The 26,826-nt window shown below is 40.9% G+C and overlaps 2 protein-coding genes across 5 annotated transcripts; both read right to left on the bottom strand.

The window, feature by feature from the left end:
- Positions 1-549: 549 nt before the first annotated feature.
- Positions 550-6,711, bottom strand: snorc (secondary ossification center associated regulator of chondrocyte maturation). The gene is made up of 3 exons (XM_083928177.1): positions 6,568-6,711; positions 1,824-1,985; positions 550-1,718 (listed from the first exon to the last, which is right to left on the bottom strand). Exons 1-3 carry the CDS (start codon positions 6,641-6,643, stop codon positions 1,609-1,611), a joined length of 348 nt encoding a protein of 115 aa, XP_083784303.1. The 5' UTR covers positions 6,644-6,711; the 3' UTR covers positions 550-1,608.
- Positions 6,712-7,938: 1,227 nt separating this feature from the next.
- On the bottom strand, positions 7,939-24,759 carry gigyf2 (GRB10 interacting GYF protein 2). 4 transcript variants are annotated; one of them, XM_083928168.1, is made up of 29 exons: positions 24,670-24,759; positions 22,717-22,768; positions 22,355-22,523; positions 21,765-21,860; positions 20,852-20,960; positions 18,551-18,656; positions 18,356-18,396; positions 18,230-18,265; positions 17,935-18,102; positions 17,288-17,493; positions 16,975-17,122; positions 16,011-16,262; positions 15,736-15,902; positions 15,226-15,382; positions 14,929-15,095; positions 14,011-14,105; positions 13,542-13,670; positions 13,272-13,402; positions 13,051-13,184; positions 12,616-12,756; positions 12,346-12,504; positions 12,018-12,260; positions 11,814-11,936; positions 11,384-11,698; positions 10,780-10,979; positions 10,498-10,649; positions 10,199-10,392; positions 8,852-8,993; positions 7,939-8,744 (listed from the first exon to the last, which is right to left on the bottom strand). In XM_083928168.1, the coding sequence occupies exons 2-29, from the start codon at positions 22,752-22,754 to the stop codon at positions 8,677-8,679; spliced, it is 4,086 nt and encodes a 1,361-aa protein (XP_083784294.1). In that variant the 5' UTR covers positions 22,755-22,768; positions 24,670-24,759; the 3' UTR covers positions 7,939-8,676. The 4 variants fall into 4 exon arrangements, with proteins under 4 accessions (XP_083784294.1, XP_083784295.1, XP_083784296.1 ...); XM_083928169.1 differs by having other exon boundaries at positions 13,051-13,151; XM_083928170.1 differs by having other exon boundaries at positions 13,051-13,151; positions 18,010-18,102.
- Positions 24,760-26,826: the final 2,067 nt, after the last annotated feature.

Below are 26,826 nucleotides of genomic sequence, written 5' to 3'. Positions count from 1 at the left end.
TTTTCAGGCTGTCCATCCGTCCCATTGTTGTGAACGCAGGAACCCCTGGAGGGACTTTAATCAAATGTGGCACAAATTTCCACTTGGACTCAAGGATGAACTGATGAAATTTGGGAGGTCAAAGGTTCTGATGCTTAATTATGACAATAGTTCACACAATGCATTATAGGATAAACAAATTCATACAGATCTGGTGACACTAACTTGAAACTGTGCTGAATGTATAGATGTTTTGTGCTGCTGGGTTGAAGATGTGTGTAAAGCATCAACATACGCCCAAAAAATACACTTAATACCTTTGATTAATTTCCTTCAAAGTCTTTAACTACATATGTTATGTAAGTCTATGCCTGCACGGCACTCTGTCATCTTTTGTGAAAACATGCCTTTCTTGTTTTGTATCAAATCTAGATTTTCATAAATTATCTAAATTCCAACTGAAAAATACTGGTCCATAAGTAGAAAAATATAATACATGAATATAAAAATATAATATTAATATCTAAATATCTGGGTTAAAAAAAGAAAAGAAAACACAGTAGTCACAGACATTTGGCATCTGATTTATTGGATTTGTTTATTCAACTTTCATCTCACAAAATAATCGGGCACTTTCATTACCATGGCAACATCCAGCTGTATGGCTGAGGACTCTGTGGCTTATGAACAAAATAATGTTGATAAAATGATTTCCAACCCCCTGCAAATAAAAAGAAATATAAAAAATCTACCAAACTCTCACTTGTGTGTAAACCAGTGTCAGAAGTAAAGTGAGACAAAGAGTTTTGCTCTTTGGTCCCCAAGAAATCTCAGAATACCCCTAAAAGCGTGGTCGAGTGGTGACAGTTGCCCCCAAAATGTTGTAAATGCCCTGTTTTTTGTATAGTGTAGGCAAAAGTAGCCCCACAAATTATTCATTCAAATAATTCATCCACGCTCTAACTTTATATTTGCTCTGCAGGTAAAAAAAAACAAAAAAACAACCCAACTACCCTGTTTACATTCATCGAAGAAGCCTTTCTAAAATGTTTTCCCTTTATTTTGACTCTACAAATGTTTGTAAATGGTGCAATACAAACTTGTACACGGTTGACACCAAGGAAAATATTTTAGACATGATTTCGGCACAAGTTGAAATAATTGTGAAAGACTAATTAAAACCTCATGTGTATCTTATTGAATAAAAAAAGACAGACTGACAAAACCACACTCATACAAATAAAAGCAAACACATGCAGGATACTTGTACACACAAGGAAACGAACAGTCCACAAACATTAAAACCCCCTTGAGAGCATGCGAGATCGAGACAAAGACAAAGTGAATGACATGGACATGCTATGATTTCCACTGGAAGAGCCAGCCAGTTTCTAACATTATACGTTAAGTAACAAGTGGACATGTTGAGCAACAATTAGAGTGTGTTTACTGGAGGACATCAGTAATAGTCAGTCAAGGGACCTGCCACAGTTTTCAGCAACTACAGCGAAGCAAAAGACACAACTCATCTTGACTCTTTGCAAGAAAGAGTCAAGAGATTGAGACGAGAGGCAAAAGACAAACACTGACATACAAACACGCATTTGCTCAAGATGGGATGTTTTCACTCTAGGAGGCGGTGAACTTCCTGAGTGTGATGACGATGAGGGCGAGGAGGACAGATGCTCCTAGGAAGACCGCTATAACAATGGCAGTGATGGCGCCTGGCCCCAGCACCCCTGCGCACACACACACACACACACAAACACAGACACAGACACAGTTTTAATAATTTGAATACAAAACGATCGACACAGATTTGGTGTATGTAGTGTTCGTTTTACCCTCCTCCTCGTCCAGGGCCTGAGAGTGTGTGGTGTCATCGTAGTCGAAGGTGAAGGACTGCTCTGTCATGTCCTGGAAAGGGTCTTTGGTGGTGATGTCACTGGGTGGTTCTCCAGACATGGTGTCCTGGTTGTCTCTGGTTGTTGAGTCTGCGACTGTCTCTGAAGACATAGGGGAAAAAAACCTATTTACCACTTGTGCTTCTTTAGAAAATAGCTGCGTGATCTAGAAGCTGTCACTAAATCCCTGCGCAGTGTTTTTCTAAGGTGGTAATTTCACTGGCGAGGCGCACCGCTTTGCTAATGACTCTGTTTGACTTTTCTCTGGATGTGGAGGCCTCTGAGATGCAGAGCTGCACACATGGCCCCGTCTGTTATGACCCCAACAGCCTCTCTCTGTCTCACTGGGTTAACGGCTGAGGCCTCGGGCATAAGGATGCCTTTGTAGAGGATGGACATTTCGTCCGTTTGAGCTACGGGTAGCCTCCTGACGTGTTTCAAGGGTTCAACCAAGCTTGTCTATTGTCTCAAAAAACTCCTTCAACCAAAGTTTGGTTAAATTTTTCAGTGGAGTAGTAGATATTTAATGCAAACAGCTTGTAGGGGGGGCAGTGATTAGCTGACTGCGCATGAAGCTCAGGTTCATGTTCAGGTTCAGGTTCACAACTCCCTGCTCGTCTGTTCTCTTTCATTCCCAAATTGTCCTCCAACGTTTCTCCCATCTGAGCATGAAGTTACCCTGAGACTTTTCACACCTCTACAGTAGCCAGAGAAACATTTCTAAACTCTTTTCTAAACCCTCTCCAAATTTCTGTTTCCTAACACAACTTCTAGAGCGTCAATTGAAGATAAACCACCAGAATGACGTCTGCGGTTGCTGACATCTTTACGGTAACTGAACAGTTACAGCTTTTCTTTTGAAATTCAGACGAACTTCAGATGAGACTGATCTTCATGTCCCCTGGAAAAACAAACTCCACACACACGCCCACCCACTCACTGATTCACTTGTCCTATACTCAACTCTACGCATACCAACAAAACCATAATCCAAACAATTTACACACAGTTTATTTAACGCTACATATTTACTTTTAAGCCTCTGACGCCCTCAGTAAACTCCTTCACTTGCTTACTTTCCTTCCTCTGCTGTCTTCTCATGATCAAATAAGCCTCTTATCATCATGATTACCAAGAAACTAGCGCATAATGATATAATCGTATATCTAATATAGATCGTAAGTATTTAATGTTGGTATTTTAGCTGTGGTATCTTCTAAATTCTGATATGTACTTCTGATGTGAGTATTTTGATGCTGCTGTGTTGACACAGTGAGTCGTGTGCAACTTCCTGTCCTGAAGCTGGCTGAAGGTTTGGAGGCCCGGGCCTCCGGCCAGCTCTGCCATCAATGAGGCCTTCAGCCGAGGACACAAAAGGCAGCTTGTGCAGTCACGGAGGGCAGCGGGCTGCAACCAGTAACAACCGGCCAGGCCCAAACCAGGCACCGGCTGGGCACTGGATGTCAAACAAACTTGTTTATTAAATAGTCCCTGTGTGTAAAAGGTTGTGCCTTCTGGACAGCTTGATTTAATAAGAAGGCAAAAAATAATAACACAATGTTTTCCGTTGGTGTTTGTTTCCACAAGGAGGAGTTCACTCAAGCTTATAATTTCTGTTTAATAGAGTTAACATAACTGAGGCCTCAAGAAAAAAACCTAATTATTCTCAGCGGGCAGTCACACGGTCAGAAACAACTGTTTTGTTTGTACACATCCCTAGAAGATGAGCTCAAGCCCTTCATCAACGGCATCAGTCATGTTGTGTCACTCACTATAACTGTTAACAATTATTTCTCTCAGTTTGAACTACAGTTTTTCTTCATTACCTTTAGCTAAGTATTGTGATCCATTACTTTTAGTGAACTATTTACTGCTCATGGCTAGCTAAATGGACAATGGACCTGTACTTATAAAGTGCTTTTCTAGTTTCTAATTCGACCACTCAAGGCACTTTCAACACTATTTTTCACATTCACCGTTATTCATACACTGATGGCAAAGGCTACCTGACCATCATCTAATAGTCAAACACACATTCACACACACCAATGGCACAGCCTCCAGGTAGAATTTAGGGTTCAGTTACAGTTATTGCCCAAGGACACTTCAGCATGAGGACCAGGGCAGAGGGGGATCCATCCCTCCGATTGAAGGACGTCCCGCTGAACTACAGCCGCACTCAACTGGCAACTGTCAGCTGTTTTACCATTATTTTGAGCTATTTCAACTATTCCTCCATTACCTTCAGCTAATGTGCATCCATGAAATTTAGCTCACAAAATATTGCAACTGTGCTTTTGTCAGTTTCAGCTATGGTTCAACAGCCCTTACTGTACTACTGCCATTTATGAATTACTTTTCAAATGATCTTCTCGCACACATGACGCTGATGGGTTGAAAACTGGCTCAGGTTGTAAGTTTACTATTAGTAATTTAATTTCCTCTTTAACACATATATAAAGCTATTTATTTATTTATTATTTAAGTATGATTTATTTAGAATTCATAAGTTAGTACTTGTAGCCTATCACCAGTTAAATACAGAAGTAGGCTACCCCTGGTTGGGAATCACTGCGCTAAGTCATACTTTTTAAAGACATGACTCCACATGTCAATCAAGAACCCTCTATACACACATCCAGACTCATAAAAGCCTGGCAGACTGTAAGGAAGGCCCATTTCAGACACTAAAAACACAGAAGGCCATTTGTTGGTACCTCAGGCCTCTTTGGTCAGGATTTCACACCAGCTTCAGAGATGACAAAACGTGCATATGTGTGTGTGTGTGTATGTGTGTGTGTGAAAAGCCACCTGGCCAAGCATTGAAACCAAGCGTGCTGCAGCCTAAACATGACATGGGTGGTGTCATGTGTCCTTGCTTCACCCTCCTCAACTCAGAAGTGGTGGCCTTGTTTTCCATAGTTAAATATTGGACAAATGATAAGCGTGTTTTGGATTTTATTCTGAAGTGAGCAAAGAAGGAATAGGCTTATAAAATATAGCGACAAAAGTCTGCTCTGCATTGTAGTAAGGCTCTTATACTTAGGCAGATGTGTCACAATGTGCTAACAACTATAGTCAGTGTGTTACCTACAGTAGATGGAGGTAGGAACGCCCCAAGTTTGGAGAAGCAGGGAGGAATACCAGAATGGAAGCTAAGCAATGCTGTGGAAGGAGCCAGCAGCCAATCGAATCTTAGCCACCTAGAAAGTCAGTTTAATCTTACGCTATATTTAGAATATTTTCATCACTTTACCTTGCCTTCAGACAGTCCTTATTTAAGGGGAACTAAAGCCATTATATCCATCTATGCTGTCTTCAAAGCCATCAGACTCCTTTGACAAGAGCTGATATTTTCCCTTGCAGGACACAGGAGTTGCTGGTCGACCGCTGCCTCAATGTGTTAGTTTCTCTGTGTTATTGTATGACTTTGGTTGAGGGTGAGCTCTGATTCACCAGCCACACAATAACACAAACTGCAAAGGAAGAAGAGGCCGCAAGATATTTTTGGAACGGTGTAGGCAGGTCATGGCATCCCGGTGTTAGAAACCCTGACGTAGTGTTTGGCAGAAAGCCTTTTTTTCTATCAGCAGGTTTTGTGTCCCATGTAAAAGGTGACAGCCATGTTTTTTTTTTTTCACAAGACATGAAGGACATTGTCGACGTGCTGCATCCCTGTCACCCGATTGCCCTCTGACCTCTACTTTGACCTCTGGGCCTAAGAGCTGCTCTACTATGTCCAAAGCTTTTTTTCCCCCCAAGTTGATTTGAGAGAAGTCACAAAGAGGAACAGATAAAAATGGAGCAAATGAAAGTGAAAGAGAGACCAGACTGTGCTTAAATAGTACTCATGGAGAGAACCAGTTGGGTGTAAACATTTCCTATATCATAACAAAAAAAAGTTCACAGATTAAAATATTGAATATGTGCCTGTTTCTTACTACAACCTCCAAAATCTCTCCACATACATGAAATAAACTCAAACCTGTTTCACTACCCCAAAGCGATAAAACACAGAATCACTTCAGCTTCATAGCTGGAGTGAGAGGGCAGCAGGTATTCAGTCGCATATGAACATCAGGCATCATGAAAGCAACTGAATCATCCCGTTTGTCAAAGAGCAGCTTTCACAGCTCTCAGAGTTTCAACAACTGCATCATTTACATTGGGCTGGCAGACTCACATGCAGGCCTGCGTGTGTGCGTGTGTGGAAAAGAGGGAACGTATACACACATCTTTGATTTGATACAGAGGACCAAACATCAGCCCACGAATCACACACAGCAGATAAGCAAACAACTATAAGTGTTAAGAATATAAAACGTAATATCTTTTACCCTGCAAATGTCCCACACGTTTAAAGACGCAGCATTGGGGTGCAAAAAAAGTAATGATTTAAAATTACCCATTTTTAGGTTAGTGAATTATTTCAGAATTTCTTGATAAAACTTGTGGTCGCCTTATTTCCCTAAATAATGATTTTCCTTACATCACACCTTTCATTTCAAGGGTGACCAGGGTGAGATGTTTTTCTGTAACTCAGACTCAGGTCTTGCATGTTTTGTCTTCTTTTTTCTTGCAACATTTCTACCGTAGTTAAAGCGCACGCAGGTAAAGATGCATACTGGTCACCTAGCCACAGAAATTAAATAAACACATCAATCACACTCAAAAGAAGGTTTACCTGGGTGTACAAAGGCTACCAAGAGGCCTAGGAGCAGCAGGAGGATGAATCTACAGATACTGCTGCTGTGAACCATGGTGGCTGTGAGGGACAAGTTGTCAGGACAGAGCAAAAGCGTCTCCAAAACTCCTTGAACTTCAAACGAGTAGCTGACCCTGGGAGAGGAGCAGGAGAAGAGTACAGTGGAGCGCAGGAGGGTGAGAGGTAGGGAACGGAGAGAAGGGGTGGGACTAGGTGTGCACAGGACTGTCTGGACAGTGTGGACTTTGTGAGCACATCATCACAGGCACCACCCACTCCAAACTCCTCCGGTCACATAGTTGGGTGTGAGGGGTAAACATTCGGTAGCCGCTGACCATGGTCAGGTCATATCACGAAGGTCCCTGCTGGACACTTCACACCTTTACTCTTGAAGTAAATATGACAGCAAATAAATTAATTTACAAAAATCAAAAGATAGTAGTGGAGGGGAAGTACTGGGATCTGACATTTCCATAATCTATCAAAGGCCTTATTAGCAACAACATGCAGTTCCAAAAGTAAAAACTCATTATGCAGAATGACTTTTACAGCATTATATAAAATTGGATTGTTGTTACTGATGCATCAATAAACTAGACCATCTTGTGATGGGAACACACCAGCAACAGGCATAAAGTGTGTTCCTTACTTTCTAACCCCCTACTTCTGCCTTCCTTTGGATCTCAACTACACAGTGTTCATGACTGCATCTTACAAGGTTGACGCCAGAGACCCACAAAGTGACAATTCTAAATAACATTAAAAAAAAGGTATGTTTAGTGTAATTGCCAAGAGGCATTTTGGCAGAGTAAATGAGGCCAAATCTCATCTTTGTCAGTGAAAGCTTTTGTTTTTTTTTAGAAAAAGGTTTTATCTTCAGTAAGGTGACAGTATGCGTGCATGAAAATGTTTTTGCTTGTCATTACAAGGAATTGGTGGGTTTCACTTCCCCTTTGTGGATTTAAAAACCATGACTGATTTAATGTAGTATATGCATCACAACCAAGTGGTGAGAGGATGCACTTTTACTTCCTGAAAAGCTGAAAATGCAGTGTCTATGCTAAACTATGTAGCAGATTACTTTGAAAAAGGCACGTGGTTCAATGACTCATTTTCAAATTTGTGACTAAATTCTCACTTTGCGGGATGCAAAATGTTCTTTCATTCATTAACTTTGGGAACTTTGTTTTTATTTATACATTTCCAGCTCTTAACAGGATCTCTGTAAAATGCTAATTATTGTGGTGTGACTGCATGTGAATCAAATTCTGCACATTTGTGGTTTTTCTGAATAGTTCAGACACAGGTGTCAACAGCCCACACATCAGACTGTTTTATTTTCATACCGCAATAAAAAAGTATGACTCCAGCAGATCATTTTCATATATTATAATACAGATGCAGAATTGAACGTTTATTCTTTAAACCCTAGTATTTTACAAGAAATAGATAACTACTTGGAACTTTTGACATGTCCTTAAAACAGGACATAAGTGGGCACAAATCCTTGGGCTCTACTTTGCCGTCATTATCCATGAACACCCAGCAGAAAACGGAGGGAGAAGGGAAAGGGGCGGTGTAAATTGTAAGGGGAAAACATTCAATAAATAAAACAAAAACAAAAGGATATAATCTCTCTAACCTTTCCAATAATACCCCAACCGCCCAACCCATATATCCACACTTAAAAAAATCCCATACAATGGAGGCCAAATGTGAAATTTGTTATCAGTGAATTTCAAGACATGATTCGAAGCCAAGCAGCTGATGCCCAACACACACATCTGCAGGCTTTCTCCAGAATCTTGAGTACATTTGGTGATCGCCCCTTGGCCGGTCGGATGTTTCACTTGCCAGTTTGCTCTGGTCCATTTTTCTCGAAACCAAAGGAATACACACCCTGTCTCACTGTTTTTTCCCAATTTGGAATTAATGGAGGGATTACCAGAGTATGTCTGATAAACGTGAAACTGAAAATAAAGGGGAAAGTTGTTGAAGCAGTCCGGAGGTCGTGGCAGGGGGGGTTCGGGGGAAACAGCTGCTGTTCAAATCGGATACAGTCAGTGGGGTTTGCTTGGCTGCAGTCCCTTAAAAGTCCTCCAAAGTCTCAATCTCTCCCATATTCAGTCTCTCAGATGATGCATTCACAGAAAAACCTGTAACAGGCAAAAGATCCAATTAGCAGATGAGATTGAGATTGAGATTAAAAAAAAAAAAAAAAAAAAAGCAGTGACACATTGGTCAGATGGGTGTTTGCTCTCACCTAGAAGGCTGGGGTCTGCACGGACCATCTTCTGCTTCTTTTTCTTCTTCCCTGAGGTGACCGTCTCAAAGCGCTGCTGCTGGTCACTCATATGGTTGGACTGATAGAGTGACGGAGATCCTGTTCCACCCCATACAGAATCCTGGGCAAGAGACAAATGTGGATTTTAAAGACGTCTGTTTAACAACACCAGCAAAATCCAAATGTTACTACAAGGCGTAATGTGGTCCGAGTAAATTTTGATCTCATTACAGATTAAAACTCATCATAACGTGATGTGGAAGAGGGGATGAACCAAAACCACTGTTCTGGTTAGTTTTTTCAAAACGGCACATGGACTAAGCTACGTTCATGAATATTCAAAGTTATCAAGAAAGCAATTTTCTGGTACAATTAAATGCAAACATGACATCAAAAAACGGTATCAGATCGAGATCAAGCCCCCACCACAGCGATTTCTGGTTGATTCAATACGGAAGTGCCAAAAATTGCAGTTCGCTGAGTGGCCACTAGGGGTGGGTTTCATAATAGAGCAATTTCTCATTGACCCCCATGTTACAACATGGTGCCGCCAATATTCTGGATAATTTGACTTCACTTTTTTAAGTACAGTGGGGAGAAGTGAAGCAGGTTCGTCCATGAGTCAAAGTACCAACTGTGCCAAGCAAATAGAGTGTTAATAATAATAATAATTATTATTATTATTATTATTATTGAGAAGAGGTAAAGTATCTACCTAATGCAAGAATATTCGATATGAAGACAATGCTGCCTTCACTGAAGATGTGGGAAACATGGAAATAATCTTCCTTAACAGTATGTATTTATATATTGCTGTATCTAAATATAGAGGGATACAGTAAAGTGACTCCTACACTGATGCAAAAAAACATTCAAAAATCTAATAAAAACATTGCCCAACACACCCAGGAATCTAAAAAGGGAGATGGATGATAGAACTTTCAAGGTATATGATACGTAGACAGACCAGTTTTGCCAGAGGATCACACAGTGACATGTTTGGTCTTCGTCCCCATCAGCAAACAAGGAATAAGCAGTGCAATGACATCCTTTGGAGCTAATCCAAAGGAGTGACGTGAGAGAGAGTCACAGCACAAATGTAAATAGCAGTTGCTTCCATGGAGTATGACGGCATTGACGATGTCTGATGACTTGCTCTGACTGGTCTGAACATGCCGGGCGGAAATGCAAGTGCAAACCATTTTTGGGGAGCAACAGGGACAAGATGTCTCTCTTTTTGATCCCAAGACTCAAAATAGAACTAAAACATATGGTACCTCATATGCTGAGCCTTTAACTCGCTGGTATCATTTCAGTCTTTCTCACCTGCTGCTGCTTGAGGGCTTGCTGTTGGTTTTGCGGTGCCGGTTTCTGTTGGTTAGCGTTCTGTTTGGCACGTCGTTCCAGGAACTGCTTGGCAAAGTCCTTGGCCTCGGGAGTGTCCCCCAGATAGGCCCTGACATAATCGTGCACCTCGTAGGGAGAGTCCACTTCTTTCAAGAAGGATGCAAACGTTGGAACTGGCAGGGAGACGAATGGGTATTTGTGAGTTTGGCTTCCAGAAATGGTTAATCAATAGTTGTAGGTGGAGTGCCTTTGCAAAGAATATTTTTTTTAAGTCTTACCATCCAGATTGTTGGCTGTGTTGAGGGTGTGCAGGGTTTGCTCACACCATTGCATGAAGGTGTCCTGCCGGCCCTTATTGACCCCTTGAAACAACTTAAGCAGCTTTTCCTCCTCTTCTGCTTTCTTATTGGCCCGCCCACTCACAGAGTTACTTTATATGTACATAAAAAATGCAGAAGGAAGAGAAAAAGAGGTCATTAGGATCGCAATTTTTCATATCCTTCATTTGGCATATCATGCTTTTCATCAGGAGGTTCTATTTTGGCATTCTTAATAAATACCTGAGGTTGGCGTTGCCTTTGTTGCTCTTCTGTGTACTGCCTTTCTTGGTTTGAGGAGGTTGCTGGACAGCCTCTTTCACAGCCTCATCCCAAAAGCCCATGTTAGAGTTGTGGGTGTCACCCCAAATGCTGCTGGAGTCTGAGCCCCAATTAGTGCTGGTGTTCACAGACCCCCACACCGAGTTACTCAGAGATGACGTCTGTCACGAGAGGGAGATTGTGTTACTGACATCACACTTGTTTCTAGGGCTTAAAGTCACAGAAGATTACTGAAAGAATTCATCAATTATGGTTGCCAATTCATTTTAAGCTAGTCAACTTAATTGATCTACTAATCATTTCAGCTCTCCTTCGCTCTTTCGCAAAACATCTCTTTTGGTTATTAGTATTACAGTGATTAATCTAAAGAATGGCCTTGTTTTTTAGATCATTTAAATTTCCAAACGATTTTGTGAATGAAACTTTAAACTCTGTCATGAAAGCTATTTTTGACATTAAATTTGAATTTCTAATGTCAAAATGTTGCTGTATCAACTAAAAATCCACACCCAATCCTCTACGTAGCTTTTAGCCAATATGACATGGTATCATATAGGTCACGTACAGTTCTGTTTTGAGTGCGGATCTGTTGGGTGACAGTGGGGTGTGGTTGTTGCTGCTGCTGCTGCTGCTGTTGTTGTTGCTGTTGTGGCGGCTGCTGCTGCTGCTGCTGCTGGGGCGGCTGTTGCTGCTGATGCTGCTGCTCCTTCCGCTGTTTCATCTGCTGGGCTTCTTCCCTTTGAATCTCCAGCAAAGATTTGGTAGCAGCTGGCTGTTTGGCCACACTACCCCAACCAGACAGCTTGGACTGGGGCTGCTGAGCCAGATGCAAGGCCTGCTGCTGCTGCAGCTTCAGGAGTTCTTGTTGCTGACGTCGTTGCTATGGGGATGACAAGGAGGACATGAATTTAAGTTTAAAATGACGAGCAGAGAGGCACTCAAATGTTGCAGGTGATAGAGCCACCAAACACAACCAGGCTGCTCGCTATCTTTACCTCCTCACGCGTCTGCCGTTCTCGTTCCTCTTCCAGTTTCTGGATCTCAGCCAGTGACAGGGCGCTCTGAGTCTGGTTTATAGCATTGACTGACTGCTGGCCCCACTTTGAAGAGGATGGAAGCTGTGAAAGAGGGCAAGGTGTTTTATCAATTTAAAATATAGATTTTGTCTATTTTTGCTGATTAGTCCTCTGTGCCCTTACCTTCATTTGTGCAAGCTGCTGCTGCTGCTGCTGTTGTTGTTGAAGTCTCCTAAGGGCCTCTTGTTGCTGCTGCCTTTGTCTCTGCAGCTCCTGCTGTCTTTGGGCCTCCTGCTCTCTCCTCTTCTGCTCCTCCAGTTGCTGCTGGGCCAGAGCAGCTGCCGCTGCAGCCTCTTCCTCTGCTCGCTTCTCCTCCTCACGCCTCCTCAGTGCTTCAAGCTCCTCCTGCTTTCTGCGCTCCTCTTCCTGGTGAGGTAGAAAACATTGGAATTTATGTAGACTTTACAAATCCAACAAAGGTTCTAAGAAGTATGTAACCTGTTTTCGTTACCTGTTGGCGAAGGAACTCTTCCCGTTTCTTTCTCTCCTCCTCTTCCCTTCGCCTCTCCTCTAATCTACGGAGAGCTTCCTCATGTGCTATTCTCTCCTCTTCCTCTTTTTGTCTGCGCTGTGCCTCTTCTTGCTCTCGTTTCCGTCTTAATGCCTCCTCCTAAAGATTTACAACAGTGGGTCAGTCTCAACTCCATCGGAAAAGATGGCTCACAATGAAACAGGAGCTTAAAGGCTTTAATGGCGTCAGATAGTTTTTCGAACGCTTGACCTGTTTTTGCCGTGCCAGCTCCTCTTCTTCCAAGCGTTTGCGTTCTTCCTCTTGTCGAGCCCTCAAGGCCTCCTCCAGCCGTTTCCTCTCATCTTCCTCCCTTTTGGCTCTCATTTCTGCCTCACGCCTCTCCAACTCCAACTGTTGGATGAGAAAATAAAAACACACTCAAGACATTATCTAGAGAAACATGACATTAGAGCACATTTCCACCTAACCTTTTATCTTAAAATCATAGATCCATCAGCATCACTTTAAGAATTCACAATTTGAATTTAATAAATTTCCTCCAAATCATTCAGCCTTTGAAAACACAGACAAAAGATGCTGCAGTATTCTTTTCAAGACTATTAGGGGTCCTGACTTTAGTTGAGAATTTTTGAACCATGTCACACTGATGACAAAAACAGAAAACTGAGCAGAAATACCATTTACCTTTGCAGACTTTGACTTCTCCAACTGTTGCATCTGCTCGATGGTTGGAGCCTGTGCTATTGAGTCTATAGGTAGATCCCACACGCTGCTGCCATCCCACGCTGTTGAGTGTGATATATGATGCATTAGACCTGCTATAACATGATATAGACTTTTACTTTTCCACTCACGTGATTAAAAAAAGAAACCAACACTGCATTATATCTAAGGTACCAACTCACTGTTCGGAGTAGCTTGTTGGACATTTGGTGTGCAGGAAGCCTGAGAGGACGGGTTCTGCATTTCCCACACAGAACCAGAGTCTTGTACAGACAGGGACCGGGTAACAGGAGGTAGGAGGCTCTCAGATGCTCTACAAAAACAATGTAATATTCGCTTCATGTCAACGCAATGTACGATTTCTAAACACTGAAGCACAGGTACAGATGTATTTAGAAAAAGAGTGATACAGACATGATTGTGCATTGTGTATGTGTGTGAGAGAGATCAACCTTAGCTTGAGAGCCTGGTATTGCTGTAGAAGCAGGTTGATCTGCTGTTGGTGTTGCTGCTGTTGTTGAACAGGAGCTGAGCTAAGAGCAGCAGCTTTCTGCTGGGCCAGGGCCTGAGCATACTGCTGCCTGAGTGGTGAAGAGATAAATGGTTGGGAGAATTGAGAGACAAACAGGAAAAAAGGAGTTAACATTTGAATATCAGTGGATGAATTATGTACACTGCATGTTACATATTTATTTCCTATATGCATTAATGCAATTTAATAATGGGTGCATATTTTTCTCAGTTTTATTAGGTGGTGGTCATTTTGATGGTGAAGCATAAGTTGTCTCTGTAACTTATTCCTGTATTATTACCAGGAAGTACTGCAGTTTATATATGTGTGTATTTAAAAATTTTAATCCTGACACATGAACAATCATTAAACTGCAAACAAAAAAGCTCTCAGATGTGAGCCTTGTGTACCTGAGGAGGTATTGATATTGGAGCTGCTGTAACTGGTAGAGATTGAGAGCAGTGAGCTCTTGCTGCCTCTTCAACCTCTCTTGATCACCGTCCCCCTGCATTACAAAGAAACAGCTGAAATAAGAGGTAGTCAAACAAGCAAAAACTAGCAACAGACAAACACGTTTGGACCTAAAACTACTCTTCACTCACAGCCTCTGAGCAAATTGACAGAGCTTGAACAGCCTCCAGTTGTGCAAAAGCCCTTTCCTGATATACCTTATTTGTACTTGAAATAGATCACTTAAGATCGTGTTGTATGTTCACTTAAGCATCAAAGTCAGTTGGCCACAAAAAAACAACACAAAACATACCAACAGCCATTCTTTCAATATAAAATTAATATAAAAAAACAATATGATATATTTGATTGTATGTGTGGAAATGGCAGGAGACGTTTTCTCTTGTTGCTATAAGGAGACCAAACAATGACTAATTTAATTTAAGTCAGTGTACCTTTAGCTGCCACTATCATTAAAGGATAGAGGAGCCAGACCATGGATGTATAACAAAAATCAAACAGTGAGTGGCTATTTCCACAGATTGCATATGCATCTTATGCATTTAGATCTTTTCAGCTGGCTATAATGTGGATTTTAGTCTGTCTTGGATGCATTTACACTTATTTAGTTTAGCGATCAAAAAGGAGAAAATATTGTTACATGAAAAAACAACACAAAAGCTATCAAGTCGGAGAGAAGAAGGGTCTTAAACAATTAATTAACACATGAAGGATTCCTCTGGCACATCTCACTGGTAAAAAAAGACTGGAATACCACACCACCTGCAGGTCATGGCTAATACTAGCAACTAGTGCTAATTACAAAGCAAACCTTTGGACTGAAAGAATGAAACAGGCCACAATCAGCTAACACATACCTGTAGAGGTGGAGGTGCGGGTCCAGGAGTGAACGGTACTCTCCCCCATATCTTCATGATCTCGCCAAGTGCTTGAAATACTTCGTCACATCCTCTTTTGACTAAAAGAGACATTGTGAAGTAACCAGCCTGGAACCACTCCGTCATCTCCGGGTTACTGAATGGACCTGAGAGAGCCCCCACCAAAAAAAAAAAGATAATGGAAAAGATTCAGGGGAGATATTGGGGCAGTTCTGATAATAAATTATACATTTTAAAAATCACATTCTGAGCACATGAAACCTCTTCCAATCTCACCCTGTATCTCCCCTTGGGGGTCTTTGTAGAACCACTTGAGAGCAGCCTCGTGGGTAAGCGGCAGGCCTGCAGGTTTGGGCTTCTCTGAAGTCTTTGCTGTAAGTCTGTCATCATCCACCACACTATCCTGTAGGTATGCTACCATCTTTTCTGCCTCCTGGGGAAGGATGGGAGCAAAGACAGAGCATTTAAAAAAAAAAAAAAAAAAGATATTACATTACTCATAACCCTGTTTAAAAAAGAAAAGTCATAAGACCTAGCATAATATGGCTTCCCTGCTCAGTCAACTAATTGCTTGTTGGGGTTGCAGTGGGCAGAGACCGTATGACTTGTTTTATGGTCATTTATGGGAAATTAGCTATCGCTATCAGTCAAAGGGTTTATTTGAAGGGTAATCACATCTGTCATAATATTCACAATAACCTTTCCTTTTCAGTAAGTATAAGATTTTAAGAGATTATTTAAAATCGGTCAAAGGTCAATGTTACAACTAAAAGTCTACTAACTTACCCGCTCAAAGTGTTTCAGTCCATCTTCATCTGTGTCGTGTGGCACAGTTATGGGCCTGCCAATAGGTGCCATTATACTTGAAGAAAAGGACAAAGGATTGTTCATCACCACAGGAACCTCCATAGGCTTTTGCGGTAGCTGAACACTCGGCGAAGGAGCAGATATTTCTGCATAAAACAGCGAAAGGAAAAACAAAATTAGTCGCATTTCCTGGTAGGTGGAACAAATTGGCAAAAAAAGTCATTTGAAGGTAAAATTGAAGACTCAAGTCTCACCTGAAAGGGTGGTAGAAATGTGGTTCATGGGTAGGGACTCAAGCATGCTGTTAGACATGGGGACGTGCAGGGGGACTTTGCAGGGCTCTGGTGGGAGATCCAGGGGTGGTTGCCGTTCAGCTGGCCTCTCAGACTCTTCTGTTCTGTTGGGTTGGCCCAGTGACAGAGAATGGGCAGGAACCTGGGGCTCTGAGACAGGGAGAGCAACAGGTGCAGCCACAGGTAAAGCCTCCTCTGATGCTCTTGACAACTCTAAAAAAATAAATAGTAAAAACATGAGAGGGGATCGTAACCAATTTAACTATCTTCCTCGATTAAAAAGGGTTTGGTGAGCAGCATGAATCAGACAGTCACTGCGTTTATCTTCATTAGATCGCCTGAAAACGATACCAGGCTGCTACAGTTTAACCATACAGACATCTACCCACATCAGACTGCTTGGGTAGCAGCGGTTAGACTAGCAACTAGAAGACTTATTCTGCTCAGAACACTGCGAATTTCAGCCTGCAGGCATGTTTCTTGTGAAAACGTAACTATAAATGACAAAACGCAGTAAATACTCACTAAAATAAAATGAGAAAACGGTGCTGCAACACGTCTTTTGGTTTAAAGCTATAGTCGCCAATCAGGGTGGATAAGTTTCTGACGCACTGCTCATGAACACAGATTACACTGTGAAACTAGTCAGACCTAATCAAATATTAGTCAATATTGCATGATCATGCATGCGTCATAAGTATGATGTTTCTTTTGATTAGTTAAATGCTTCAAAAGTAATATGAGAGGTAGTGTTCTCATGTTGAAAGTTGCAGCTTGGTAGGTCAAAAGGGCCCCAGGTTCAAAAATCTGTGAAAATCTCATGCGAGTAGGATTCCAATTTTGCACTAAATTCATTTGACTTCTTATCTATGCTTGTTCAACAGCGTAAAAAAAGAAAAGAAAATCAGTACTCAATCTATCTGACCTGTTCGTTCAGCCTCTCTCTTGGCCTCTGTTTCCATTTCTTTGGTCTCTCTGGGCTGACAGTTGTCCTCTTCGAGGCCCTCTTCACACTCATCCAAAGGTTTGAAGTCAAGCTCTGCCTCCTCCAGGATTGGCTCCTTGGAGGCTTTCTGAATACACAACATGGAACATAATTACAGTAACTGACAATAGTATCATCATATAAAGATTTCAGTCTTAGTAGCAAAGGAATGATTGGCTCCATAATAGCTAGTGAGTATCTGTTAAATAAATAAAAGGCACATTCAATCATTGATAACTTAAAAACTCTTTACCTTAAGTGAGAGAAAGGCTCCTGATGAGTCGAAGGTGCCTGCCTCCTCGTCTGCGTCCTCCAGACACCACTCTGGCAGGCTGTCCCTCTCGTCGTCTAGGCTGCCGCTGCCTGACCGAGGCCTCCTGTAGCCGCGCTCGTCTTCTCTTGCATCAAATGGGAAACGGCGGCGCTGATCGGGGTGCCACCCTGCTGACCGAGGCCCATCTGGGGAAAAAAGTTACGTTAAAAATCTTAACCTCATGTTCTACCTTAGCTTCATCAAGATGGACATAAGTATTGGCCACCAGTAGTGCTACTGAAATGCATTTGATTGTTTGAGCATGTGCAGATCAAACGCACAGGGAGGTGAAGAAAGGAGACAAAAGTGCACCTTTGAATTGTCCTTGCATGAAATGTACCCTTAATTGGTACCTGTTAAATTTAATGTAATTCTGATAGCCTGCTGACATATTGGCCACTATAAAGAAAAAAAAGGTGGAGCTGGATAATACACCTTAATCCAAGCAGGTTGTATGATGAAAATGACGACTAGACCAAACAAATGTACCTTATTCTGAAACAAGCCATATAATAAACATGGCAGTTCACCACAAATACATTTATCAAAGACAGACGTATTGGTAACATGGTCAGTGCTACGCCCACCTGGGCTCGGGGGGCACCACCGGTCATTGTCCCGTCGAGACCCCGCCAGGCGCCAGCCCCCCTCATCATCCTCACCATTCTGAGCAGAACGCCAGTTCTCACTCTCTGAACGTGTAAAATCATGCTTCCTCGGCAGGCCTGTCACACCATCTTCATAGTTGCCTCGGACTGCAAAGAGAAGTGGGTAGATTTTTAAACTTACTTAATCAGTTAAAACCTGTCATTTGTGTCATTTACACCTACTGAAGAAATCTTTAGTGACTGGTCAATTATTAAACTACAAAGGCACACTTACTGTGATTCATCGGAAAATGTCCTGGAGCAACTTCCACTAGGGTGACAGAGAGCAACAAGTAGATAAGTTCATTTACCAATGAATACATATATATTAATTATTAGAGCAGCAAAATGTAACACCAACCTGGGTCTTTTCGACCTGGCTTATCAAACCTTCTTTCTCCCCTGGTGAAAAAAAAACACACATTACATTAAGTCATTACAAAAATATGTTTTATTTCTGCCTTGAAAAAACCCTCACATTGAACTTATGCACATTGTCAAAACACAGGCAGCTTTTTACAACAACACTTGACCCTACAAATGGACATGTTAATACCTTTCTTCCCAGCTTTGGGAGCGATGCATCTCTCTCCCTCCACGACCAAAACCTTCCACATCATCAAAACTTCTTTGGTAAAACCCTCCGTCTCCTCTTCCTCGCCCTGAAAACAATCACAGGTTGATGTGACCTAGTAATAGTGTTGCCACGATACCAAAATTATGACTTCGGTACGATACCTACCTAAAATATTTTGATACCGATACTAAAATGATACCACGGCCTAAAACTAAAATATCATCAAAAGTAATGTAATAAAAAATTAGATGACAGAATGTGGAACTTAAAATTATGTATTTCTTTTTATTAATTAAAACACTTAAACCTAAAAAAGTCAAAATAAAAAATACATATATTTGATAAAGCTGCTGAGCTTTATAGCTACTTGTTATAGCAACAGTGAAATGATTATGCAGCTGTTCAAAAAAAAATAAAAAGATTTGTCACAGAATCCAAATGAAAACAGGAACATGTTCGTTATCATCTGGACAATTCTTTAGGCAATTTAAGGTTCTTGGCGTCGTTGTGTTGTTGATCAGCATACTTGTAAACACCAGCGCAAGTTATGGTAAAGTAAATGGCTTCAGTGTGAACTGTTCATACAGAGGTGTGTGAAACCACATCGGACAGTTAAACGTTACACCTGACTGCCTCCTGCAACTCTGATGATGAAAAAAGTTTGCTTGTCACAAACAAACACTCGCTTGACTTAACGTTACATCCGTTACATACATTTGTGTTATCTATCGCCAACCTATCGCCAAACTTCCATAATACGCTCTGTGCGTTTGCTTTTTCAACAAGCCTAGGATGGTCGGCAGGAGCACTCGAGCCACTGTCAGCCATGTTTGTCTCGCTCTGTGAGTGACATGTTACTACCAAGCCACGCCCACTCTGGCTATCAGTGAGGAAGCAGAGAGTTGCTGCACACAGACAAGCTGCCCCGCTGTTGCACAAAATTCATAAAGTACCGATACTAATAAAACGTGAAAAATGATTGTTTTTAACGGCTGGGTACCGCGGTACCTTTCCAGTATCGGTATACCGTGCAACACTACCTAATAAGACCTGAAGAAGTCAGGTTGCTATAGACCGTGCTTAACATTGTGATCAAAAAGACCAAATGTGGTTTAAATACAAGCAGAGGGTTGCACAAAAAAACTGAGATTTTCTACAACAGATGATCAGGAAGTTTCTATCCACCTTCTTCAGCTCTTAGTCACAAATGACTAAACTTTACCAAACACTATGGATGCAATTAATGATTATTTTAATTTTCAATTAATCTGGCAATTATGTTCTATTCATTAATCGTCTAGTCTATAAAATGTCAGAAAATAGAGAAAATTGTCGACACTAGTTTTTCAAAGTTTTATCTATCAAAAAACAAGTATATTCAGTTTAATATGATATAAAATAGAGAAGAGCAGGTAATCTCAAAGTTTGGAAGGCTGCAAAACAGAATTTTCAGCCATTTAATGCATTTTTTAAATAACTGGCTATTATTTCCTGTCGATCAACAATTGTTGCAGCTCTACAAACACACACACACGACTGAACTAACATGATAGACTGGACAAAATCTGCTGAATTAGGCTGCTATACTCTCCCTTTCCATCCGAGCATGCACAATAAACCAGCTCTTGTGGTTTTTAATTCCTTTTTCCTCTCCATTATCCGTAGACAATATCCTCTAACAGTGACATAGCAGTTGGCTGTATGCTGTTGTATTTTCCTCATATTCTCAGGTGACAGGCAACAGTATTGCGCACTACTATCAACATCTGACTTCTGAACCCGAGTACTTTATGTTTTTCATAAAACCCTCAATACTACATGTCTTCTTGATTAACCTTTAATTTAGGCAGCTCAGAAAAAGCTGACCAATGATAATTTAAGCAGTCCTAACAGAACTGTAAAATACAGTATGCAGCTTTAACTGACTGGAAGATGTACACTGGAGTCTGAGTGTGTGCGTGGTGCTGGAAGTCTGACTTCACTTTGTTTCCATGTTTGAGGCACCAATAGTTCAAACAGCTGCGGAAGAGTATGCTAAGTAAGCACAACACCTACAGAGTGCTAATATTACCCTCCTTGTCCCGGCTGGTGGGATTCTTCAAAGGCATCTTAACTATCTGCAGTTGTTGTGACTTCTGAAACTGCATAGATAGAATACCGTAATGTCGCAAATAAAGGCTCACTTAAATGATATCTACTATAATGTTTCCACACCGTAAACTGAAGAACTGAGAAAAGGAAACATGAAGCATTCATGTATGATCTTAGTTAAATTCTTACCTCTACCCCTTGAGGTACTTCGGCCTCTTGGTGCCCCTACTATCGGACCGCCTCCTCGACCTGTCAGCCGGAGTACAGCTGCACTGTTTACAGACATGGAAAAATTTCTCTGCAAACACAAATGGGGGAGGGAGTATGGAAGACAAAATGTAAGCTTTCAGCTCTGTTCTTCACACCTGCTCTGTATTTGGTTAACCTGACTCTCGCCAGATGAATTTTGTCCCGCCTTGACTACGCCTAGCTCCCCTCAACCACCTGGGATCAATCCATAGAAATTGATATCAGGTGGTCAAGCCAATCAGAAGTGCCGGGCGGTGTTTTTATAGATGTGACGTATGAGAGAAGCGACTGTTGTGATTCAGACAACAATGGCGGCTCGCATCGACGAAGCAGGCGTCAACATCGATGCTGCTATTTCATCTGTGTTGTCCAATCCTGTGAATATTTCTTCTTTAAAAGAACAGAGAACAGCTCTGAAGGCTTTTGTTGGCGGAAACGATGTTTTCGCCCTTCTCCCAACTGGTTTTGGCTTTTCCCTGCATTGCTCTCATCAGCGTCACAGGTTGGTTTCAATGTGAGGGGTTAAAGTAGCATGTCAATAAAGATGATGGACAAGTAATTTATCCAATGCAAGGATTTTTGAGCAGGCCCAGACTCATGAAATCCCTTTCCTAGGGAGCGATCCCAGATGGATGAGTGGAGCAAGGCGGAAAAAAAATTAATCTGGTGAGAGTCAGGTTAGTATATGGTAGCATAACTGCCAAAAGTACTGTATAATTCCCCAAAATCCCAATAAGGAGCCAACTGGCCTGAGGCCAATGTGACATTTATTTTGGTGAAGGCAATTAGTCTAAAACAGTTTCCGATCTTACAATTCCTCATCAAGATAGAAATGTGATGGAAGTACTTCTACCTGTTCCTCCTCTGTAAAAGACACGAGTGCCAGAGGTGGCAAGGGCTCCTCTTGCAATATGGGCAGGAACTCCTTATCGTGTAGGTCTATAGGGATCTGGAGGAGAGAAGTAAACATAGGCATCACTTTAGATGAATATGGGTTTGAAAGAATGTGTTATAATAGAATAAAAATATTGTATTGAGCCCCAGAGGGAAATTTGGTTTGTTGCAATTGTTCCCTTCTTGGATAGAAAAAAATATATGAAGAGAAATTATAACACTGAATAGAAATAATTAATAAAACAGATTAAGAATATGTATACCTAAGTATATTCGGCTGGAGAAAATATCAACTTGTAATTGTAAATAGAAGCATAAAGTAGGTTTAGTGACTGAAAATATAGTGTCCAAGTATATTACTAAAGTAGCAGAAGGAAATATGTGAAATGTGTGTACAACTACTTATATATATACACACTCACACAAAGGTTAAATTAACTATATTGCAGTATAAATATAAAAGTAGGTAAACTCGGGCACACCATCATAATCATGTTGACTGCAAGTCTGCATCAACAGCTCAGATGCAGACCTTATAGGACTACCCACCTTGTTATCCTTTACATAAAGTGCTAACATTTCTTCTCTCCCGTAGCGATAGTCTGCAAGTTTATACTTTGGCAATGCAGGCGAGAGTGGTGGAGAGGCAACCCCACAGCCGCCGCCGCCACCTCCACCACCCCCACTGCTGCTACCACCTCCAGACAAGGCACGGAGCCTGCAGAGAGAAAGAGAGAGAAGGGGTAGTAAAAGCAGACAGAGGAAGGAGGGACAACACTTAAGCTGAGGTGGCACTTGACATGTCTGCACATGTATGGAAAAAGCTGCAATGGGCCCCAACAGAAAACCAGTTTCACAACCTACATATTATTTCTCTCGGACTAATCACAATTTCATGCTAGTTCATTTACCATTCTGGTCCAAAGTTAAGTGTCTGGGTTTCGGCCATTCTTCCTTGAAGTTCTGGAAATATGAAAAGATTAAAAATGATTAGTACCACCCATTGTACGCCGTTATGGTATAACAATTCTACTGTTGAAAAACAAATGCACCCTTAATGCAAGAAAACAATGCACCCTTCGTCTCTGTGTGGTACCCACGTCAGACACATTTACGTGTATATAAACATTTAATAACAGTTCAGTTAGCTTTGAATTTAGTTTTGTTCAGATACTTGTGACGCAACAGTTAGCTTTATTAATTGGACCTCTTCAAACGCAACTGCAACCCTTTTACTATGTCTTAAGATCAGGATAAATGAAAATATTTCAATCCCAAACACATTTCTAATTAATTTATAAATATTATTCCCCAACCTATGTTGTTTTATAATACAAGTTTAAATAAAGCTTTTTCCCCCCACAATTAATTACCACAGCCATTTTGTACTTTCGGTTTTATTGCCTGCTTCAAAGTATTACAACTGCTGAGGACATATTAGCCCATCCCACTTGCACCCATGCAGTGTACAGTTTCAATATGCTAAACGAAGCTATTTTAGGAAGTTACCCAGTCTGCAAACCGGGCATGTCAGACACCTGTAATTGACAACAGCCTTTATTCATGCAAATAAACTACAAAATATTAAATCAACAAGATTATCTGTTTGCTTATAGAGAATTGAAAGCGATGATTTATGACATAGCGAGGCTTCCTCAAGTACCGGGGACAAACGGCTACAGTGACGACACAGGGACACACTGACCATATGGAAGCAGGTTCAAGCCACGTGTAAGTGGGTAGTTAAAGCAAATAAATACAGGAACTGAACAACAGTTAGCGACATTTGTGGCTATTACTCCAGCACTTTACCCAGTGTTACAGGGGGGAAACCGGCCAACTGTCCTTAAGTTATATAACGCTATGACTAGTTTGAAATTATTTGATAATAGCCTAAGCATCGCCCATAATCTGTTCACAACAACACAACTTTTATGAGTTTCGCTATGTCAGTCTTGCATTTTAGATAAGGATGACCCCGGGTCAAGTCAACAGAAAAAAAGACTACGACTATAATGGTTGTCCGGATTGTTACGTTGTGTGACGTTACGTTAACCCGACCGCTGAGCAAACAGCTAGCGTTGTCATACCGACCCACACTGCCGTTGTAGATCGAGATTAACCTTAATTAACGTCACTTTTAAAAATTTAAAAGTTGTCTAGAGCCGCGAAGGTTAAGTGGAAACCATCATCGGTTGCTAACGGAGCTAACCAGTAAAATAAACGACCACGGATAAACGAGCTAAACACATGACACTACTAACTGACATTAACGGTTAAAAAACAACAGTAGACCTATATATTTGACGTAATAGTGTACGTTTTGACCTAAACGTTAGTTAAAAGTGCCACTTACTTACTAACTAACGTACATGCTGTTGCCACACCAACGGTGGTCATGCTAGCGCGTTAGCTGTCTGCATTTGACCAAGTAGCCAGTTAGCAGCGTTTTATCCCGGCGTAGCTAATGTAATGCAAGCTATGGATGTGTTTCGATGTTAATTTAGTTACCCACAAGAGAAGACGTATTGTCATATGTTCTAACGTTATACTGACAAAAGTAACTCATAACGTTAATCCCTATCCTCAATCACTTGTAGCTAAGTATGCTAACAGGTTGGCTAACTAGCTTCCACGCGGCCTGTCGAGCAGCCTGGACCCGTCCCGCTCTGCACACGGCCCTGGACAGGCACACAGCATCACTGGAGCCCGGTGCTGCGAGGCCCAGGTAAACATGGTGGTTATAACAACAGTCCCGAGAACACCCCAGCAGCTCAGCACAGTAAGAGTCCCTGACATGGCACTGTAACTTAACTGTACGATTGTTTATTTTGCTAGTGTATTAAACTTTTTGGCTGTCTTACCTCTTGCTTGTTCTGACAGCACAAGGTTTGTATGCGAGTTGTGTTGTGTGGCTCTCTCTCTCTCTCTCTCTCTCTCACCCTCTCTCTCTACGTTTTCCACAAGATGGCTGAGTGTGGGTCACATGACAGCTCATAAAAAAAACCCGTATGCCGTGGACAGATTTGCTGACCGGTGCGTATTGTATGCTTCCTAGCACGTTTTTAATTACATATAAAGTTTAGGAGGTTCCTTACAAAATAATACACAATTATTATCCAGCTAATCACTATATGCACCCCCCCCCCCCCCCAAAAAAAAACATGAATATTAACCACTCTTTCTGTAATTTACATCCAGAAACATTTGTTAATTTGTTCTGGCTTTGCTCTTACACCAAAAAACTATGGACAGAGCTTAGCAAATTTGTTGTTGACTCTTTCACGATAGCTGTTATTTTACTTTGGGAAAACGTGGTTTTTGGTTTCCACAATTAGCCTAAGATTGAAGTAAAATGTTACTTTTTTAATAAATCTGTTGTTATTAATGTTTTTGCAAAATTGTGACAGTGTACACAGTATTGTAAGCTTCTTACCCTAAATTTGTAGGATTTTAATGAATAGAATAACAGAGAATATATCAGGATACTATATAGACTGCTCTGATAAATCAGTGCAATCGTCAGAAAAATGGTTCAATCTAAAGCTAAAACTTATTCCTAGTCATACCTTTGTCTGTTTGTGTACGAGCCTTTTCTCTAGCTCAGTGTTTAGCCCTCCATAATAAGTGATAACATCCCTATTGTCACTCTTGTTTTTTCATTTCTAATCTTAGTGTATGAAAGATGTAGAATGTTTCGCGGTTACATTGCTTTTAATCAAATAAAACAGACTCATAATTTTCTACTGCAACTACTTTTAAATGCTATTGACTGTCATATACAAGTGAGTCGTCCTCGCAATCATGACTTTTTGAAGTTCACGTACATCCGCGCGGTGTACGCTGGCTCGTTGGTCTAGGGGCATGATTCTCGCTTAGGGTGCGAGAGGTCCCGGGTTAAAATCCCGGACGAGCCCACTTTTGTTCACCGCATTTTTCCCCCTTTGTGAGTTGCGTTTCAAATGTCATCAATTTGCCAGTACTATCCAGCTGCAGACCCGGAGCACAAGCCCCTCACTTGTCACAAGCCCCTTGCCTTTACTTTATTGAAAGTGACGCAATAGGTTTTTTTAATAGGTTTTAAACTTTTTTGAAAAAGTACAAAACATAGCAAGTTAAAGGAAATCTTTTTTTTTAACTTTATTGAAAAAATAAGTTTTTGTTTTTTGAAAAAGAACATACAATTCCCCTCAATCAGGTCTCAGTCCTTCCAGTTAGTGTATATTCATCAGTTATTGTATCTTACGGTTAATTTAGTCCTGAATATTGTGACATTACAAAAATAAAATTGAAAATCAAATATTACAATGTGGATGTTTTAGTGAAGATAAACATCTTCAAAGTTTTAATGGAAACAAAAATTAAATGAAACTTTAATAAACGAAAATTTAAAAGGCCTTTATAACACGGTGACGTGAAATTTCAAAATAAAAGTAGTGGGCTGTAGAAAAGGACGATATTTAGTCAGTCAACGAGCACAACAGTCCTGTGGCTGCCAATAAATATTAATAAAATTGAAAAATATAAAAAATTATATAAATGTATATTAATAATAAATGACTATATGTAATGTGAAAGGTCAGTTAATTTTAAAGAAATCACAAAATGGAAACTGTAAATGTTAAAGCAGACAAATTGTGAGATGGTGCCGAGTTTGACCAGCAGACACATGAGTATGGATTAACAAAGTTTAGTTTAATAGCCTTTTAATATTCATTTTATGATCCAATTTTAGAATTCAACAATCAATAATCATCTAGGCAACAATACATAAAAGTTATTTTGTCACTTTGTACTTCGATCTTAATGAGGCAAAGTTAACCAGTTTGTAATCATTCATTCATTCATCTTTGTAGGTTACGTTACTCGGACCACACCTGTTTGATCTCAACCTTCATTTTGATCTCAACTATAAAACCTGTAATGTTATAAGGCTGCATCTGACTGGCACAATCATTGGGCCAGGGGAGTCGTAGAGTGAGGAGGGGACCCTTATGACCCAGTGACGTGCAGTCAGGGGA

The sequence above is a fragment of the Echiichthys vipera genome (genome assembly GCF_963691815.1).
Source record: "Echiichthys vipera genome assembly, chromosome: 15".
Lineage (NCBI taxonomy): Eukaryota > Metazoa > Chordata > Actinopteri > Perciformes > Trachinidae > Echiichthys > Echiichthys vipera.
This window is presented reverse-complemented; position numbering and strand designations above follow the sequence as displayed.

Coding starts and splice junctions, on each gene's coding strand:
- snorc (XM_083928177.1), bottom strand. CDS start 6,643: ATGGTTCACAGCAGCAGTATCTGTAGATTCATCCTCCTGCTGCTCCTA. Junction 1,986..6,567: donor GGTAGCCTTTGTACACCCAG/GTAAACCTTCTT, acceptor CTATGTCTTCAG/AGACAGTCGCAGACTCAACA. Junction 1,719..1,823: donor GGCCCTGGACGAGGAGGAGG/GTAAAACGAACA, acceptor GTGTGTGCGCAG/GGGTGCTGGGGCCAGGCGCC.
- gigyf2 (XM_083928168.1), bottom strand. CDS start 22,754: ATGGCCGAAACCCAGACACTTAACTTTGGACCAGAATG. Junction 18,397..18,550: donor TCCCAAAGCTGGGAAGAAAG/GTATTAACATGT, acceptor TTTTTTCACCAG/GGGAGAAAGAAGGTTTGATA. Junction 13,671..14,010: donor CAATATCAATACCTCCTCAG/GTACACAAGGCT, acceptor TTCACCACTCAG/GCAGCAGTATGCTCAGGCCC.